Source organism: Rhinoderma darwinii, chromosome 5, assembly GCF_050947455.1.
Source record: "Rhinoderma darwinii isolate aRhiDar2 chromosome 5, aRhiDar2.hap1, whole genome shotgun sequence".
Lineage (NCBI taxonomy): Eukaryota > Metazoa > Chordata > Amphibia > Anura > Rhinodermatidae > Rhinoderma > Rhinoderma darwinii.
This window is the reverse complement of record NC_134691.1, coordinates 130538791-130556285: the sequence shown is the minus strand read 5'-3', so window position 1 is coordinate 130556285 and position 17495 is coordinate 130538791. Positions and strand designations below refer to the sequence as shown.

Genomic DNA, 17495 nt, shown 5'->3' with positions numbered 1-17495 from the left:
GAGACCCTGATCGGAGACGATATAACCCAGGAAGGGTAGAGACTTTTTTTTTTCAAAACACGTACTTCTCCAGCTTGGCATAAAGAGGATTCTCCCTTAAATCGAGCAACACCTGGCGGACATGACTCTGATGAGTTACAGGATCTGGGGGGAAAAAAATCAAAACATTATAGAGATACACCGCAACACAGACATAGAGGAGATCACGAAAAATGTCATTGACAAATTCTTCAAACACCGCGGGGGCGTTACACAGGCAGAAGGGCGTGACCAGGTATACTTAGTGCCCATCATGTGTATTAAATGCAGTCTTCCACTCGTCACCCTGACGAATCCGGATTGGATTATAGGCCTCACGCAGGTCTAGCTTAGAAAAAAATATGTGCCCCCCGTATGCGATCAAACAGCTCTGAAATCAAAGGCAATGGGTACCTGTTCTTCACCGTGATCTGGTTGAGGCCCCGGTAGTCAATTCAGGGTCGGAGGGATCCATCTTTTTTCCAGCCAGGGATGAGGATTTACGTATGAAGCCCCTCTCCAAATTCTCCTTAATGTAGGCCGACATAGACTGGGTTTCAGGTAAGGAGAGAGGGTATACTCTACCGCGAGGAGGGGACAAATCAGGAACTAAGTCGATAGGACAATCATATGCTCGATGTGGTGGCAATGTCTCTGCTTCCTTCTTGTCGAAGACATCTGAGAAGAGTAACAAGAAGGCAACCCTGCCAATGACTGATGTGAAGAAGACTGAGGCGAATGGATATGCCCCAGACAGCGACCGAGACACTTGGGACCCCACTGGAGAACCTCTCCAGAGTTCCAATCCAGGACTGGGGTGTGTAGATGGAGCCAAGGCAAACCCAGCAGCAAGGGGTTGACGGCTTTGGGCAGGACAAACAGGGAGATGAGCTCGGAATGGAGGGCTCCCACTTGAAGCCTCAGCGGCTTGGTCACGGATAAAATAGGATCAGGCAGCAGCAGTCCATCTACCGAGGCAACGATCAACGGCCTTTCCAGCAGAACAGAAGGCAAATGAAGCAGGTCCACAAGCTCTTGGCAGATGAAATTGGCTGCAAAGCCAGAGTCCAGGTAGGCAGAGACAAGTTGAGGCCTCTCGCCTGCGACCATGGTTGTCTCCCCAACCAATCCTAGGCGTCTGGGTTTTTGGCTTCTGGGGACACAGACACATGACATGGCCAGTGAAGCAGCAATAAAAGCAGAGTCCAGAGGTGCGCCTGCGCGGCTTCTCCTGGACTGAGAGTTTAAGTCGGTCCACCTGCATAGCTTGGGAAGGTGACAGGCCCATAAATTGACCAGCGGGGTTCATGGCCTGAGCGTACTGTCACGCCACGGGGTGTGGACCCACTGGGCCGTACCGCATAGCGGAATAGCAGCTTCCCAAACAGATACAATACAAAGTTTATAGTCCAGGAAGGGTACCTGAGGCAATGTAGACAGTAGCGGTGATTCAGGCTGAAGATAAGGCTCCAGCAGTAGACAGACACCCGGCGGGGTGTGATGCAGTAGAGGCAGCGGAAGACACAACTCGACTTCGACTCTAGATGGCACAGAGGCACGGTAGCACGGGATACAGGGTATAGGCAGCAGGAACGGGTAACACTGGGAACTGGAAAACACTAGGAGACCATTTGCAAGACAAACTTTAGGTACACAACAACGCTCAGGCGAAGATCAAGAGGGCAGAACCCTTTTTATAGTCCAGCAGCATTCTGGACAGATTGCAGACTTCCTGCAATTATGCGCGCACTGGCCCTATTAAGGCCGTGCGCGCACCCTGCGGCAGACAGTCACAGAACCAGGAAGTGAGTGTCGGCGTCTCTCAGGAGGGAGATGCCGCCGAGCACTCACACCTCACACATCCATGGCCGCGGCCGTCAGAGGGTAAGTCAGAACGACGGGCCGCGGCCACAGACGTTACACTAGAGAGACTGAGTCAAAATAGAGCAAGGTAGGAGCTGCACAACAAGAGGAATAACGGGTGTTAAACCTCAAGGATCTGGACCATGGATCCCACCAGACACAGTTATGCAAAGTTCTCCGGAACGTATCCAAAAGAATTATGCTTGATAATGCTTTCATTGAGAAGGTGAAAGGTCGCCTGTTGCATTGGGTGAATAAACCCTTCATTTTGCACTTATGCGGGTGTGCTGCCTCTTTCTTTTGGTTTGTATTCCGGAGAACTTTGCATGACTGTTACTAGAGAGACTGATGTATGTAACCTGTGATATTCCTCCCTCCCTTTTAATCTTTGATTTTAGTATGTCTCCTTCCCCTTCCCTCCCACCATTATCTGTATCACTATTCTAACAGCACCTAGGCCCTTTTTCACAAGTCAGGAAATATTATAAAATTAGATTCTAATTTAGAACATTTCCATGTGCTGGTCACTAGAGGGAGCAGTTCCCAAAATTGCAGCATGGTCACTGTGGTAAAGTAACCTCATTGATTTATGCTGCAAATTCGGGGTGGACACACTCTCCTCTAGTGTCCTCACACAATCCCCCCTCCCTTATTCTGGCTAGTGCCAGGAGAAGGAAGGGTTTGAATGTCTTCAAACCTTCTACATGGTGTGCCGCCATTTTCTGAGCGACTGCACAGTGTAGGAGGATTAGATACAGGGCTCAGCAGACAGTATCACACGAACATAAAAACACACATCACATACACGAACATAAATTACCTGCTCCTGCCGCCGCCGCTGGTCTATGCTCCTTGTGCCTTCGCTTCGTTGAACATATGGCCGGAAGCCGCGGCCGGAAGTAGTCATGGAACGGCTCCCGTTCGCATTCTCTATGGGGTTGTATGTGCCGTATTCCATCTCTGTATGTGTCGTTAATCGACAATACAGAGATGAAAAAAAAAATGGCAGCCCCCATAGAGAAGTAAAAGTAAGAACACAGTAAAAAGTTTAAAGTCACAACACTAATAAATAAAATTTTTGTTTATATTTTATAAAAATAATCATGACACCTTCCCTTTAAACGATCCCTTATGGCACTAGCTACAAATCCTCAATCACTATGATCATTTTACTTGTTGGCGTTATGTCTGAAGGGCCTTTTACACCAGCCGACAATAGGCCGATCCAGCGAGCGCCGATCAACGAGACATTGTTTGCTCCTGTCACACAGAGATATGGATGGGGACGAGCGGTCGTTACTCTGAGGGAGATGTGCTGCCAACAATGATAATATTTAACTTTTTTAAAACTATATGATCAGCAGATGATTGAGCATTGGCTCGTTCATCAGATGATCGCTGCCCTGTTTACATAGGACAATTATCGGCAACGAGCATTATATGAACATTCGTCTGCATGATAATTGCCCAGTGCAAAACCCCCTTAAACATCTTAGCCACTTTAGAATTATCTTATAGTACAGAAGTACATAAAGGGTTGCGGATATACGATTATCTGATAAGACTTTTACATTATTAGCAAGGCTATAGGTGTGCCTAATAAAAAGAGGCCACTGAGTGTATATATTTGATAAAACTGCCCATACTTAGTGCTAGGTCATCTCATAGAATTTTAAGAATTTCTATACAATTTTTATTTTGCTCATTTTCTTTTCTCACACTGTTGCACCTACAAACCTTGCACCTAATTTTAGTTATACTCTTATACACTCTCAAAGTCTTATACGTTTAAAACGATATTTCAAAATGTAGCTAAACTCCTTTCAGAATCACCTTGCCAGACAGAAATTGCCTCCTATATTTTTTTTAGAAACTTCTCTCATCTCATCAGGGACACACAGTGGCAGAACCGGTTTTGTGACCTATTTTCCCTACTCGTTACAGGATCAAGGAGAAAAGGATCAACGAGTAGAAGATCAACAAAACATCACAGCTTGAAAAAATAAAAGATCTATAATAGGAAGACATTCTGCTATGCATGTACAGAACATACGGCAAAGTAACATGCCTATTTACTAACCTGCATGTGTTTTCACATGGGAATCAAGTGTTGATTTTACTGTAAAATGCTTTCCACAGTCATCACATTTAAAAGGTTTTTCTCCAGTGTGAATACGTACATGCCTGAAAGGAATAACAATAGTATTAAAATATACACCGTTCAGACATAGAAATAAAACAACTGACAGGTGAAGTGAATAACATTATTTTTTTCTTTACAACAGCACCTGTCAAGGGGTGGAATATATTAGGCAGCGAGTGAACAGTCAGTTCTTGAAGCGAATATGTTGGGAACAGGAAAAATGGGCAAGCATAAGGATCTGAGTGATTTTAACAAGGACCAAATTGTGAGGGCTGGACAACTGGCTCATTGCACCTCCAAAACAGCATGTCTTGTATGGTGTTCCCAGTATGTAGTGGTCAGCACCTACAAAAAGTGGTCCATGGAAGGACACATGTGAACTGGTGACAAGTTCATGGGCGCCCAAGGATCATTAATGCGTGTGGGTTGTCCATTTGGTCTGATCCCACAGAAGAGCTACTGCAGCACAAATTGCTGAATAAGTTAATGCTGGCTATGGTAAAAAAAAAAAAAAAATCAAGTGCATCGCAGCTTGCGGCTTTTGGGGATGCGTAGCCGCAGACTGGTCAGAGTGCCCATGCTGACCTCTGTTTACTTCGGAAAGCCGCTACAATGGAAGATCAGCATCAGAACTGGACAATGGTGGAAGGTGACCTGGCTTGACAAATCACATTTTCTTTTACATCATGTGGGTGGCCGGGAGGGTGTGCTTTGCTTACATGGGGAAGAGATGGCACCAGGATGCACTATGAGAAGGCAAGCTGGGGTGAGGAAGTGGGATACTCTGGGCAATGTTCTGCTGGGTAACCTTGGGTCCTGGCATTCATGTGGATGTTACTTTGAAACATTCCCTAATGGCAGTGGCCTTTTTCAACAGGATAAAGAGCCCTGCCACACCGCAAAAATTATTCAGGAATGGTTTGAGAAAAATTGCAAATGTTCACTGTGTTGACTTGGCCTCCAAATTCTCCGGATCTCAATCTGATTGAGCATCTGTGGGACTTAAAGAGGCTCTGTCACCAGTTTATAAGTGCCCTATCTCCTACCTAATCTGATAGGCACTGTAATGTAGATAACAACAGTGGTTTTTAGTTTGAAAAATGATCATTTTTGAGCAAGTTATGAACAATTTTATATTTATGGTAATTAGTTCTTAATGACCAACTTTTTTTACTTTTTACCAAGTGGGTGTTGTAAAGAGAAGTTTATGACGCTGACCAATCAGCGTTATACACTTCTCTTCATTCATGCCCAGCTTGTGTCACTGCACAGCGTGAACTCGCGAGATCACGATGTGAGGGAATTCCTCCCACGGGTCCTTCACCGGAGCGATGGAAGAGTCAACAGACATCGCCTCCAGCCGCTGCAGATTCTGATAAACGTCCTGGCATGGCTGAAGGAGATGTCTGTTGACTCGTCCATCACTCCAGTGAAGGACCTGTGGGAGGAAGTCCCTTCACAGCGTAGACAGACAGGGATAGCCACACATGAGACTTTTAGACAAGTTTAGTCAGTCAAAGAGCGGTAAGTAGTTTTATCCAGTGCCTACTTTAATATCAAACACAGCCATGGACAAGAATTATTTTTTACTTTGGAGGAGTGCCCAATAAACAAACATACAGAGAAGGCAATGATTATATAGAGCTGCACTTAAAACCAAGGCGCTTGTAAGGATGGAAGAGAGAGAGATCGCGGCAAGCACTTTAGCTGGATCCAAAAACATTTAGCTCAATAAATATAACCATTAACCAAAATGTGTTCATATTCATTCCAATTGAAAACGTTCTGATAGCTGGATACTTATTTCAAATAATGTTATGGTAAGGACATGAGTACAAAAACGAATTTATTCAAAATATTATCCAAGTAATTTAGCATTTTCAACAACGAAATTCTAGATCCATTCCGATCATGAACATCATCAGCAGTAACAGGCAACATATTTATTTTTTAGAGTGGCGATGATCAGATCAGGCAGAGAGGCAATCAATGATTACTGGTAGAGCAGCTTAGAAAATGATGTTAGATAAATATCAGATAATACCTTAAGTATCATTGTAATGCAAAGTACAAATTCAAATATAAAACAGTATTTTAGGAGACAACAAATTCAGCTCCTCTATTAAACTATCTTGTATAACATGCTGTTACCTAAATCTGTACGCGTTAGTATTAAATGAAAAATGAATACGCCCACAGTTAAATTATCCGATAGGACTTGTGATATGGTGAATAATAAAGCAGATTGTTATATGTGTTGTATTTCAATCTCACAGTTTTCAAGTCAGAGGCAAAAAACCTGTCCTGTGCCGCTATCACAGGTATGCAGCTTGTTACAAGTGAGCGGTTCTATACTGAACAAGGAATTGAAACAAAATTATATTCGAAAGTAACTTTTTATTATACGTCAAATTAGATTTATTTACATAAAACCGAAATCCCCCTTTAAAGAGGCTCTGTCACCAGATTTTGCAACCCCTATCTGCTATTGCAGCAGATCGGCGCTGCAATGTAGATAAGAGTAAAGTTTTTTTTTTTTTCAAAAACGAGCATTTTTGGCCAAGTTATGACCATTTTTATATTTATGCAAATGAGGCTTTCTTAAGTACAACTGGGCGTGTTTAAAGTTATGTACAAGTGGGCGTGTATTGTGTATGTACATCTGGGCGTTTTTACTTCTTTTACTAGCTGGGCGTTGTGAATAGAAGTGTATGATGCTGACGAATCAGCATCATCCACTTCTCTTCGTTACCACCCAGCTTCTGGCAGTGCACAGACACACAGCGTGTTCTCGAGAGATCACGCTGTGACGTCACTTCCTGCCCCAGGTCCTGCATCGTGTCGGACGAGCGAGGACACATCGGCACCAGGCGACAGTTCATTCTGCAGCAGCATCGGCGTTTGCAGGTAAGTCGATGTAGCCTCTGTCGCCTGGTGCCGATGTGTCCTCGCTCGTCCGACACGATGCAGGACCTGGGGCAGGAAGTGACGTCACTGCGTGATCTCTCGAGAACACGCTGTGTGTCTGTGCACTGCCAGAAGCTGGGTGTTAACGAAGAGAAGTGGATGATGCTGATTCGTCAGCATCATACACTTCTATTCACAACACCCACTTGTACATAACTTTAAACACGCCCAGTTGTACTTAAGAAAGCCTCATTTGCATAAATATAAAAATGGTCATAACTTGGCCAAAAATGCTCGTTTTTGAAAAAAACAAAACGCTACTCTTATCTACATTGCAGCGCCTATCTGCTGCAATAGGAGATAGGGGTTGCAAAATCTGGTGACAGAGCCTCTTTAAGATCCGCAAAAGACCGATAAAGGACTCTGCTGGGAGCTTCTCAAAATGTGGTCTCCAACTAGAAGTGTAGACTTAACTGGCACTGTAATTTAAAAAAAACTTTGCATAACTGAATAGTACAGGCGATTATAAGAAACTTTGTAATGTATCTTATCAGAGTAACAAGCCTCCTTCCGCTCTTATCTGGCTGTTCTCCTACTCCCCCTCCCTCTGCTAAACTGACTTTTACTCTGAAAATTCAGCTATATCCGTCTCCAGTCGGGCTGCAGCTCACATGTATCAGATTACACATGTCTATGGAGGCATATAGAGAGGGGAGTGGGGAGTGAATAGGAAGTGCAGGAGATAAAAGAAGAAGGACAGGCAGAGGAACTTTCTATCACAACCAAAACACTTTATTCATATCTGTACAGGTCAGTACTTCTCTATGTATGTCCTGCCTGATCCTGGGGCTGCTAGTGAGTAAGAGAGAAGGTTATGGAACGGATTCTCGTCTTCTTACAGTGTGCAGTGTATGGCAGCTAGTCTCCATCCCCCAGTTCACAGAGAAATGAAAACCTCAGATATAGCAGGCAAAGGGGAAAACTGCTAAAAATGACAAAATCAAAGTCTTATAATGGCCAGAAATAGTGCTACTCTTCATGTACACACACATGGTAGCTTATCTTCAAAAGTCAAATGAAACGACATGTACCCTTTAAGCTCAACTTGTTAAATGTTTCCTTTTTTCTCGGAATACACGATTGACAAGCAAATAATTAATTCCTTTATATAAAAACAGATAGGATTAACCAAATTAAAAATGTCATGGAAGTTTATACTTCCTGCCAATACATGTATTTTTATACACCAAGGAAGTCATTGCATTGGTTAAGGGATGAAAGAATGAAAGGCAAATCTTATACCTGATTAAGTCACTGGGCTTTTTAAAGCTTTTAGGACAATATGTGCAGCAGTTGGCAAACTTGGGCTCAGTTTCCAGTTCAGCCTGCTTATCTTTAATCTCACTTATACGATCTTTTTCTGCTGCGGACTGGACCAGCACCTTCTCGGAGATTGTGGCTCCTTCTCTCGGCCGAATCTTTGCCAATTCAGCCGTTTCCTCTTCAGTGAAGGTTATGACTCCGTGACGAGACTTCCTTGATGCAGTTCTTTCACCATTTTCATCATCTTCTTCAAGGCATACATCTCCTATTCAAAGCAGGGTTTCAATGAATGTTAACAAATAGGTCCAAAGTTTGTAGTATACCGTGATATTTTATGATTTATGTTAACCTCTCAGTCACTAGAGTACAGAACTCATAGCATTAGACAATACTTTCAAACGAGGCACATTGTGTAGATGTCAGTTCCCTTGAGGCCGAGCTCTATGTCCAGGAGATCACTACAGCCATTAGCTCCTTTCCAAATAGGAAGACTCCAGGCTTAGTCAGGCTACCCATTGAATGGTATAAAGTTCATGTTGAGGTAATTGCTCCCCATCTTCACTCCCTTTTCCATTCCATGTTTGTTGAGGAGGCCCTCCCCCCTCTATGAGAGAGGCACTCAAAGTCCTAATTTTTAAACCTCGCAAGGATCCTAAAGAATGTGGATCATATCTACCCATATCGCTTCTCAACTGCTATATTAAAATTCTTGCAAAGATCTTAGCAATGCATTTCAAAAAATATATTTCTCATATCATCCACACTGATCAGTCGGGCTTTATGCTGGGTAAGGCTACGAACTTGTTATCCATTCCTAGTAATTCTGGTTCCTGAGTTATTGTCTCCTTAGATTTGGAAAAAGCCTTTGCTTCAGTCGAACGGTCTTACCTTTAGTCTGTATTGCGTAGATTTGGCTGTGGTCCCAAGTTTATCCAATGAATACGACTACTCTATTCTCAACCCATAGCTATTGTACGCACCAATTGTCATATCTCCCTACCCTTTGCGCTAAGCCGAGGAACTAGGCTGTTTTAAATCTATACATACTTACAGCACAATCACCTTTCCTTGCAATTGTTCTACCTTATCCACCAGGTTTATCTTGCACCATGTGGCGCTGTGTACTCTTTTTTTCCCCCTTTGGTTTCAAGCCAAGGAACTAGAGAGTGCTGTCCTCTCTCCCCTTCCCTTTTTGACTTGGCCACTGAACCTGTGGCTATAGCCATACGACACTCTACTGATATACAGGCTTCATGCTAGGAGGACGTGAGGAACGTGTCTCTATGTAGGATACACTTTTGTTTCTCAACTATTCTGGGCCTTCCTTGCAAGCAGTATTGGCCTTATTTAAACGCATTTGCCTCCTACTCTGGCTTGTGTGTCAACTGGTCCAAGTCTCTGGTTTTGGCATTGGATAGGGCTTCCCTAGTTCCTCCCCCTTTACAATAAGCGGATAAACGTACATATCTCGGAGTGATAATTACCGCTGATATACGTAGTTTTATACGTGATAATATGACCCCTCTGATAAAAGGACTTAAAGCAGATTTTGAAAGATGGAAACCCCATCTTACAATGACGGGTCACATTCACCTTTTTAAAATGAAGTCTCTTCCCAGATTCCTATACCTACTTCATAACTCCCCTGTGTGGTTGCCTCTTTCGTTGTACTCTAATGTGGATAGGGATCTTAGATCCTTTATTTGGGTGGGTGGGCCTCCTAGACTTGAACTCAATACTTTGCATCTGCCCATTGAGGAAGGCGGTTTGGCCCTCCAGAATCTCTACCTGTTTCTTCAAGCAAGTAAGCTGGTATTTGTTTGGTGGTGGTTTACCCATAGACATACAAATCCCTCCAAGGATCTTCAGGCCTTGCATCTGGGTTCTTATAAGACTCTAGTCAACTCTTTGTATAGATTGGCTCCCCCGCCAGGTTACTCACTTTCATTCCAATGCAAACTACATTGAAGGTATGGCAGAGGTTACGTGGAGGGGACTTGGTCGCCTGCTATGCCATTGTGGTACAATCCTCTTCTACCGCATATACGTAGACTTTCTGACCCTGGTGTGTGGGCAACCCTAGGTATTCTGATATTGGGGGATGTTGTCCTGGAGGACAAAGTAGCCACCTTCACGCAGCTTAGTTCTAAAATATTAGGTTTCGATATTTCCATCTTAGATGTGCTCTCTGGTCGCATTTTGCGGGTTATGATGTTAGACTGTGTACCTCCCCTTTGGAGGATTGGGCAACGCAGGACATGTTAGTCAAATCCCTGTCCTTATTTTATAAGCAGCTACTAGGTGTTTCCTCTAACAAACTTAATACAGCTTTGGACAGATGGTCCCAAACAATCCCATCTCTATCTGCTAATGAGCACGAAGAACTGTTAGACTCTTTGACTGGCCCTCCTATTTCACCCAGGGACTGTCTTATACAGGTGAATTTTCATCAAATTTATTACACTCCTGTTAAATTGTTTAGGATGGGGAGGTTAGCCTCTCCCACTTGCCAATGTTGCTCTGTAGCAGATAGCTCTTTCTTACATATGTTTTGGGATTGTCCGGTCATTAATGATTTCTGGACAGACCCCATGGAATATATTGAACTCAAGATAGGCTTTCGGAGAATACTGGACCCCAAAATATGTTTACTGCTCTTGGTTGCGGAACTAATACACCCTGTGATTTCCAGGTCACTTATGATGCTTCTTTTATTTTATACTAAAAAGACAATTCTCACACACTAGAAGCATCCCAAAGTTCTTACGTTACAGGTGTGGATCTCTATGATTAAGGCCAATCTCTCCCACTCCCTGATGCTAGAAACAGGCAGGAGGTATGCTGTGTTTTTTTAAATATAAATGAAGACAATGTAGTTGAGTCTGCATGCTAAGGCTCTATTCACTTGACAGGGTCCGAGTGTTGGACAATAAAAACGGCCATTTTCATCCATTTTTCTCGTCCGTTTTCCATCCGTTCCGGGTCGTGTTTCCGTTTTTAACGGCCGATTTTGACCCGTTTTGCATCAGTTTTTTTCCCTGTCCGTTTTAAAAATTGATGAATTTCATTTGTACATTTTTTGCCACACACTTCACTCTGTAGATACGGCCACAGCCCCCTGTAGGTAGTGCCACTCAGCCCTCTGTAGCTAGTGCCACACAGCCTCCCTTGCAGGCAGTGCCAAAAACAGCCTCTCTTGCAGGTAGTGCCAAACAGCCCCCTCTTACATAGCACCCCCAAAGATGGCACCCCCTACATTCCTGTAGATATCGCCACAAGGTTTTGCCTTTCAGGCTTCGTACATGCCCCAGAGGAAGCCAAAAGGGCGAAACCCAGGGTTGGGCTAGAGCGTTTGGCGTGCCGCATGCTATTGATCATGTTTTAAAATGTTATCTTTCCTGTAAGTATGGAATAAAAGCATGAAGTGAATTAGTCCAAAGGGTGTTGCACTATTTGTTCCCTTATTCCCTTTTCGGAGATATAGTGTGGTGACAGGTTCATATGGATCTATGCACCCCTGCATCCGTGTGTGGAACTACAAGGTGAAGAAGATCTGATAGCACACAAGTTCCGACTGTGGAGTTGTCTTTTTGCATATGGATTAAACAGTGTCAGATTGTGTAGGTACATTTCTAATTGATAAGGGGAATCATAAAACCCAATTGTCAATGTATTCATATATTTCCAGGAGGAATAACAAAAGAACACCACATTTCAGAGTTCTAGGAAAAGGTGTCCCAGAATTGCTATTATATGGGGAATGCAAGTATTTACTAAGGGCATGTTCGCATCAGTGTTGGCTTTCCCTTGAGGGGTTCCGTAGGAGCTTTCTGTCGGGGGAACCCCTCAACAGAAAGGCAAACGGAAACCTTAGCAACGTTTCCGTCACCATTTAGATCAATGATGATGCCAACGGAAGCCATGGTTTCCGTTTGTCTTTCCGTGGGAGGTTCCCCCGATGGAAAGCTCCTATGGAACCCCTCAACAGAAAGACAACGCTGATGTGAACATGCCCTAAAACAGACATTGGGAGAGGCGATAGGTCCTCTCTGAATTCATACCTCATCGTAAGACATGATTTGAGGTAACAGTCTTCTATAGACAGCTACTCAACATATACACACACACACACACACACACACACACACACACACACACATTTATATACAGACTTGTTCAGAGACTTACCTTCCTCTCTTGTGGTCCCATCATTCTCTGGCTCAAGGTCCGGAGGGATATGCTGATGCTTCTTCATGTGCTTTTTACAGTGCACGGTTGTTCTGAACGTCTCATCACAGAAAGGGCACTTGTAGGGTTTCATGCTTATGTGTGTGGACATATGCCTGGTCAGACTACCATTTGTAGTGAAGGCAGCATTACAGATGGTGCAGCTGTATGCTTTAACCCCTGGAACAAGAGAAACAAAATTAGATCAACGTATGCAACAGGGGACACGTCTAAACTCTCCCCTGAGCTAAAAGATACCTATGCTACATATTTGGTGCAAGTCATATAATATTATTAGCACTGTTGCTATATATTTATTCTGAAAAATGTAACACCTCATGATAAATAAGAATTGTAAAAAGCTTTTACCGGTATGTAACAAAAAAGGGCTTTCCTAGAGGGCCTGAATGGCAAGACTGCTTTTTTATGCAGTGGTATATACAGTCTGTAATAATGACATATGCCAAATACATGTTATTGTTTTATAGCAAAGCCCATTATAAAAATTTAGCTTCAGCCAAATTTATTTTTAACCCCTTACAGTCCGGCCTATTTTGGACTTAAAGGACAAAGCAGTTCTTATCGTCGCATTCCATGAGACAAAACTTTTTTTTTTTCCCTCTATGTAGGTGTATGAGGATTTGTTTTTTTGTGGGACGCATTGTATTTTTTATGACAAAATACATAATTTATTGATTAGTTCTAAAAAAAGCTATTTTTGGAGGGGGATGCAAAAAAGCAAAACAAAAAAAAAAACAGCAATTTCATTACGGTTTATTTTTTTTCCTGTATGTTTACCGTGCGTTCACACAACATGCTTTATTCTACCGTTCGGTACGAATATGCCGATACCAAATAAGTACAGTTTTGTTATTTTGCCCCAATAAAAACATGTTTTATGGGAAAAAATAATTTTGTGCCGCCACAATCCAAGACTAATTTTCCATCAACATAGACGCACGAGGGCTGCTTTTTTTTTTTTTTTTTTTTGCAGGACAGGTGGTAGTTTTTGTTGTTACCATTTTTGGAAACATATAATGTACACATTTTTAAAAAAATGGTCTTTTTGGGGCATGTTAAAAATAAAAAAAATATTATCTTTCGAGGATTTTTTCCCTTCGCTGTTTACTTTCCAGTAAAAATAAGTTAACTTTATTCTACGGGTCATTATGATTGCGGCAATTTTAAATATGTATATTTTTATGGTGAACAGTTTTTAACAAATAATTTTTATTGAAACATAAAATGTAATTTATTTATTATTTTTTTGGCGGGAGCGGGTGGGGGAGATTTTTCTTTTTTGCCTTAGGTGACTTGAAGCAATAATTGTAGTATTCCAAAGCATTATTGCCTGTCAATATTACGTTTACAGGTAACCTATTAGGCCATGCCTCCAGCAGGGACTAGTGGACAGATTTTTTTAGCAGAACTGTGGGCCTTTGTTAGGTCCCTGGCTGCCATGGTAACCCATTGGCACACCTTGATTGTGTCACGAGGCGCCGATGGGCTGACAGAGGGAGCCTTCTCCCTCCATCAAACACCTTGGATGCCGTGGTTGCTATTACCTGCGGTCAGAGGTTTCTCTGATATTGGCCGTTACAGTGGGAGCTCGTCTGTCAAATACTGTAACTGTATACCTCCCAACTTAATTGTAAAGAGGAACAACAACTCAATTTTTTTTTTACGTTTAGCCCTGCCTCTAACCCCACCCAATCCCTCTCCCCATACACATATTTACTTTGTGCCCCCATACAGTACCATGGCAAAAAGTGCCCCATATATTATCCTGCCTTTATAGTGCCCCCCACACAATATCATGCCCCATAGTGCCCCCCAAACAATATTATGTCCCCATAGTGCCTCCCCACACAGTATAATGCCCAGGGTTACAAAACCGCCTGTAAATTTACAGACAGTCCACAAAAAACAGGTTTTATTCTGCCGTCCGAAGTGTCCCGCAAAAAAAACGAAAACCCTGTCTGTGAATTATTTTATTTTGCAGAAAGTTTTCACTGCGCATGATAAATTGATATGCGCAGTACGAACAAAACAAGCGGCGGCCGCGGCATGCAGAGGGGGTGGGATCACGGCCATGACTCATGGGGACCAGTCACATGAGACTACGTCAGTGACGTTACTACACTATAAGGCAGAGCATGGTCTTAGTGGTGGTGGGGGTGGAGTCCGTGGAGAGGCATTTTTTCAGATTCCGCTGGTCTGTGGACCATCCTGTTGGTCCATGGTGTCCTTAATGCCCGTCCCATTTACTCCTTGTTTAGCCCCAATGCCCGCACGCCACGGTGAATGGACATTGCCCACCTCAAATGTTATATACAGGGATGCTTGGGGGCTAAATACAGTGTTGATAGGGTAATATACAGGGATAATGGGGGTTATATACGGGTAGGATGGCTGGTATATACAGGGATAATGACCATCCCTGTATTTAACCCCCATCATCCCTGTATATAACCCTCATCATCCCTGTACATAACAGCTATCATCCCCATATATAACCCCTATCATCCCTGTATATACCAGCCATCATTCCCATATTACCCCATCAACACTGTGTGTGCTGTCCATTCTCCGTGGCGCATGGGCATGGAGGCTAAACAAGGAGTAAATGGGGCAGGCATTGAGGTGGAAATAAAGAGTAAATGGGGCGGGCATTGAGTACACCATGGACTAATAGGATGCCTGAAATGCGAGTATATGGCAGAAGTCCAGTGGATTCTGAAAATATGCGGTGAAGAGTACTTGACTGACTGAGCGCTACCTTAGCGCGGGAAAGCAACAAGGGGGGCTGTGATTGGCAAGTTCCAGGCACACAGACAGACAGGGACGCAGGCAGGCTCCCAGCAGCAGCAGACAAGTACTCACTCAGTGACAGTCATTCCAATCCTATGGCTCATCAGGTTTATCACTAACTGTTGATTTTGTACTGTGCCTGTAAAAAATTTTGGTCTGGCCGTGATTTTTCGATTAGTTGTTCAGAAATTACTGAAGTGGAGGTTAGCAACACTGATAATGCCCCCAGTGCCTCCCCACAATATAATGCCACAAGTGCCTCCCTACATTATAATGCCCACATAGTGCTGCCCACACAGTATAATGTCCCATAACACCCACCACATACATTACAATGCCCCAAAATTGCCTCCCCATAGTATAAATGCCCTCATAGTGCCTCCTCACAACATAATACCCATATTGCTTTGCCACACAGCATAATGCCCCTCATAGTGCCTCCTTCACAAAGTATAATAACTATAGTGCCTCCCCACTATATTATGCCCCTATAGTATCTCCCAAACACAGTATAATGCCCCCATAGCGCCTCCTATAAATGATAAAATAAATACATACCTATCACTGTTCCCACGACGAATTGAGAAGATCTTTCTGCAGGTCTCCTCCTATCTGTGCTCTGTGTGACTCGGTGCAGATAGGTGCGATGATGTTACTGCATCACCTGCACCAATCCAATCCTGAGGACGCAGATACAGTTGAAACCGGGACGTGTCACAAGATACCTGGGACACTGCCCGAAATATGTGAGGGTCCCGCTAGATGTGGGACGGTTGGTAAGCATGTAACTGTACATCATGTAAGGGAATCCATGACATATATTTGAAGGTTCAATTATCTGCAATTCTGTGGTAGAAATCTGGCTTGAATGTTGATCCAGTGTGATCACCACTTCACATCAGGAAAAAATGCATTCCCTTTTAGAGCAGCTTGGCTCATGCCTTATGGGGCGTTTTGCCATGCTCAGTAGCGAGGTAATGAAGTTCTAGGATTAACCTTCCCCCTTCCTTACATCCACATCCTCTCTTCTTCCCTGAAAATTGACATTTGTCTTTTTCAACTGCACTATGTACGAGCGAAGCAGAATTTGTTATTTGATTGTTTACCTGCAGTTCTGTGAAAAACCATGGCCAACATACCATGATATCCCATGATTTTGCTAAACGCAGCCTTTTTACCCTGACCAGTTCATCATGGAAGTACAGTATGTTCTGTAATAGAATTAATCACCCTATACTGTGAGTGCATACAAACCATTGAGGACTCAGACTGACAGATGGCGCTACGAGATGCAAAAGGCTTCAGGATAAATAAACATTTTAAACACATCGCATTTACAAATTCTTGGCTGATGCAGAATGTAACATGAACACTGGAAACATTAGTGCATCTTCACTAGGCACTTTACCTGTATGAGTCTTTTCATGCGATTTAAGTACTCCAGATGAAACAAAACCACGGCCGCATATAGAGCACTTATATGGTCTTTCTCCAGTATGCGATCGAACATGTTGCTTCAAATGACTGGACTTCTTGAAACCTTTATTACAGTACTCACATCTGTATTAGAAAAGCATGGATGGTAAAAATGTTACTCTGTGCAAACAGTCACATTATAAAATTAGCAAGGTAATTGGTCAAGTTTTATTCTTATTACATAAAACCAAATCGCGAAACATTTTTTCTGATAGGTTTTTATTTTCGGATTATAGATCTTTTCATTCTATTTTCTATACATAGTTATGTGGGCAGCCATCTTGCCTTGATCTGCGTGAACAGCATTTATAGATATTCTTTACAGCACCCACATGGTATCTGCATACTGGTATAGTGTTTTAGGCGTGCCCTATGACCTGTGAAGAGGTCACTGTGAAGGGAGGGGGAGGAGGGGAGCTGTGTCCATCATCTAATGTCAAGGGTGGATCTGGTGTTATCGAAATATAGGCGTTTACCTGTCATTGTAATCCTGCCTGTGATGACTGCGTAGAAGTGAACTCAACACAACAGGAAGTCTATGATAAGGCTTAGTGGCCAAAGTGAAAACTACGCATAATAAACTGGTCACGTGCCCCAATGGGAAATATTGCACCCTGACTCTATGGATGTAAAAAGAACAGTGCTGCTTCATTGGGGCACGTGACCAGTGTCTCTAGAAATTAATCAAATCCTCCAAAACACGAGACAGCACTCCTTGGTTAGTGGA

General features: G+C 43.1%; 1 protein-coding gene across 3 annotated transcripts in view; it reads right to left on the bottom strand.

Annotated features, from left to right (window-relative positions):
• ZNF236 (zinc finger protein 236) overlaps nt 1-17495 on the bottom strand; it is a 169765-nt gene that overhangs the window by 73129 nt on the left and 79141 nt on the right. For all 3 annotated transcript variants that reach the window (XM_075826517.1, XM_075826515.1, XM_075826516.1), the window contains exons 19-22: nt 16701-16852; nt 12443-12661; nt 8234-8519; nt 3962-4065 (exon numbers count right to left, since the gene is read on the bottom strand). In XM_075826517.1, the coding sequence (XP_075682632.1) occupies nt 3962-4065; nt 8234-8519; nt 12443-12661; nt 16701-16852 (761 nt within the window). The remainder of the gene's footprint in view (nt 1-3961; nt 4066-8233; nt 8520-12442; nt 12662-16700; nt 16853-17495) is intronic.